Below are 735 nucleotides of genomic sequence, written 5' to 3' on the forward strand. Positions count from 1 at the left end.
GTGTGCGTGGTGGTGGGGGGGGTTATTTATTTATTTATTGCTCCTGGTGGTTGCAGCTGGCAGACCTGGGAAGGAGTAGGCGCCATTGCCAGAAGGATTATTGCCAGGGGAGGGGAGGGGGGGAAGAGAGAGGAGACCCCGAGGCTCCCAGGGAAGCGGAGAGAGGCGGCTCTTTTCCTCCCGCCTTGGCTCCTGCCGCCGGGGGATGCGCCCGAACTGAGAGGGGCTCGGCTCCCTTCCGCCGCTCCGTCCTCCCCCCCGCTTCCTCAGTCCTCCTCCTCCTCCTCCCCCTCATCCAGCAGCATGCATCCCTCTCCGCGGAGACCGGCCGCTGCCACCTCCAACCCTGCCATGCTACTGCTGCTCCTGTGCCTGGGCTGGGCGCCGCCGGGCTGGGGCTGGCCGCGGGGCAGCTCCCGGGGGGCGGCCGGGCTGCCCCCCAACGCCACCACGCCGATCTCCATCATGGGCTTGATGCCTCTCAGCCAGTCCGAGGAGGACCAGAAGAGCAAGATCGGCCGGGGGGTGCTGCCCGCCGTGCAGCTGGCCATGGATCAGATCCGCAACGAGTCCCTCCTCAACCCCTATTTCCTGGACCTGCGGCTCTACGACACGGAGGTAGGGACCGCCGCGGGCCCCGCGCCCACCGGGCGCAGCGGGGGGAGGCGCCGCCGCCCAGTCCCGGGGCGCTGCGGGGTGCAAGGGCAGCGCGGACGCCCGGGCCGGGGCTGCGGC

The 735-nt window shown here is 70.6% G+C and overlaps 1 protein-coding gene across 1 annotated transcript in view; it reads left to right on the forward strand.

Annotated features, from left to right (window-relative positions):
• The first annotated feature begins 76 nt into the window (after nucleotides 1-76).
• GABBR2 (gamma-aminobutyric acid (GABA) B receptor, 2) overlaps nucleotides 77-735 on the forward strand; it is a 474,269-nt gene continuing 473,610 nt past the window's right edge. Inside the window, exon 1 of the mRNA XM_014938669.1 lies at nucleotides 77-618. Within this exon, the coding sequence (XP_014794155.1) occupies nucleotides 304-618 (315 nt within the window). The 5' untranslated portion in view covers nucleotides 77-303. The remainder of the gene's footprint in view (nucleotides 619-735) is intronic.

Source organism: Calidris pugnax, unplaced genomic scaffold (genome assembly GCF_001431845.1).
Source record: "Calidris pugnax isolate Ruff unplaced genomic scaffold, ASM143184v1 scaffold13, whole genome shotgun sequence".
Classification (NCBI taxonomy): domain Eukaryota; kingdom Metazoa; phylum Chordata; class Aves; order Charadriiformes; family Scolopacidae; genus Calidris; species Calidris pugnax.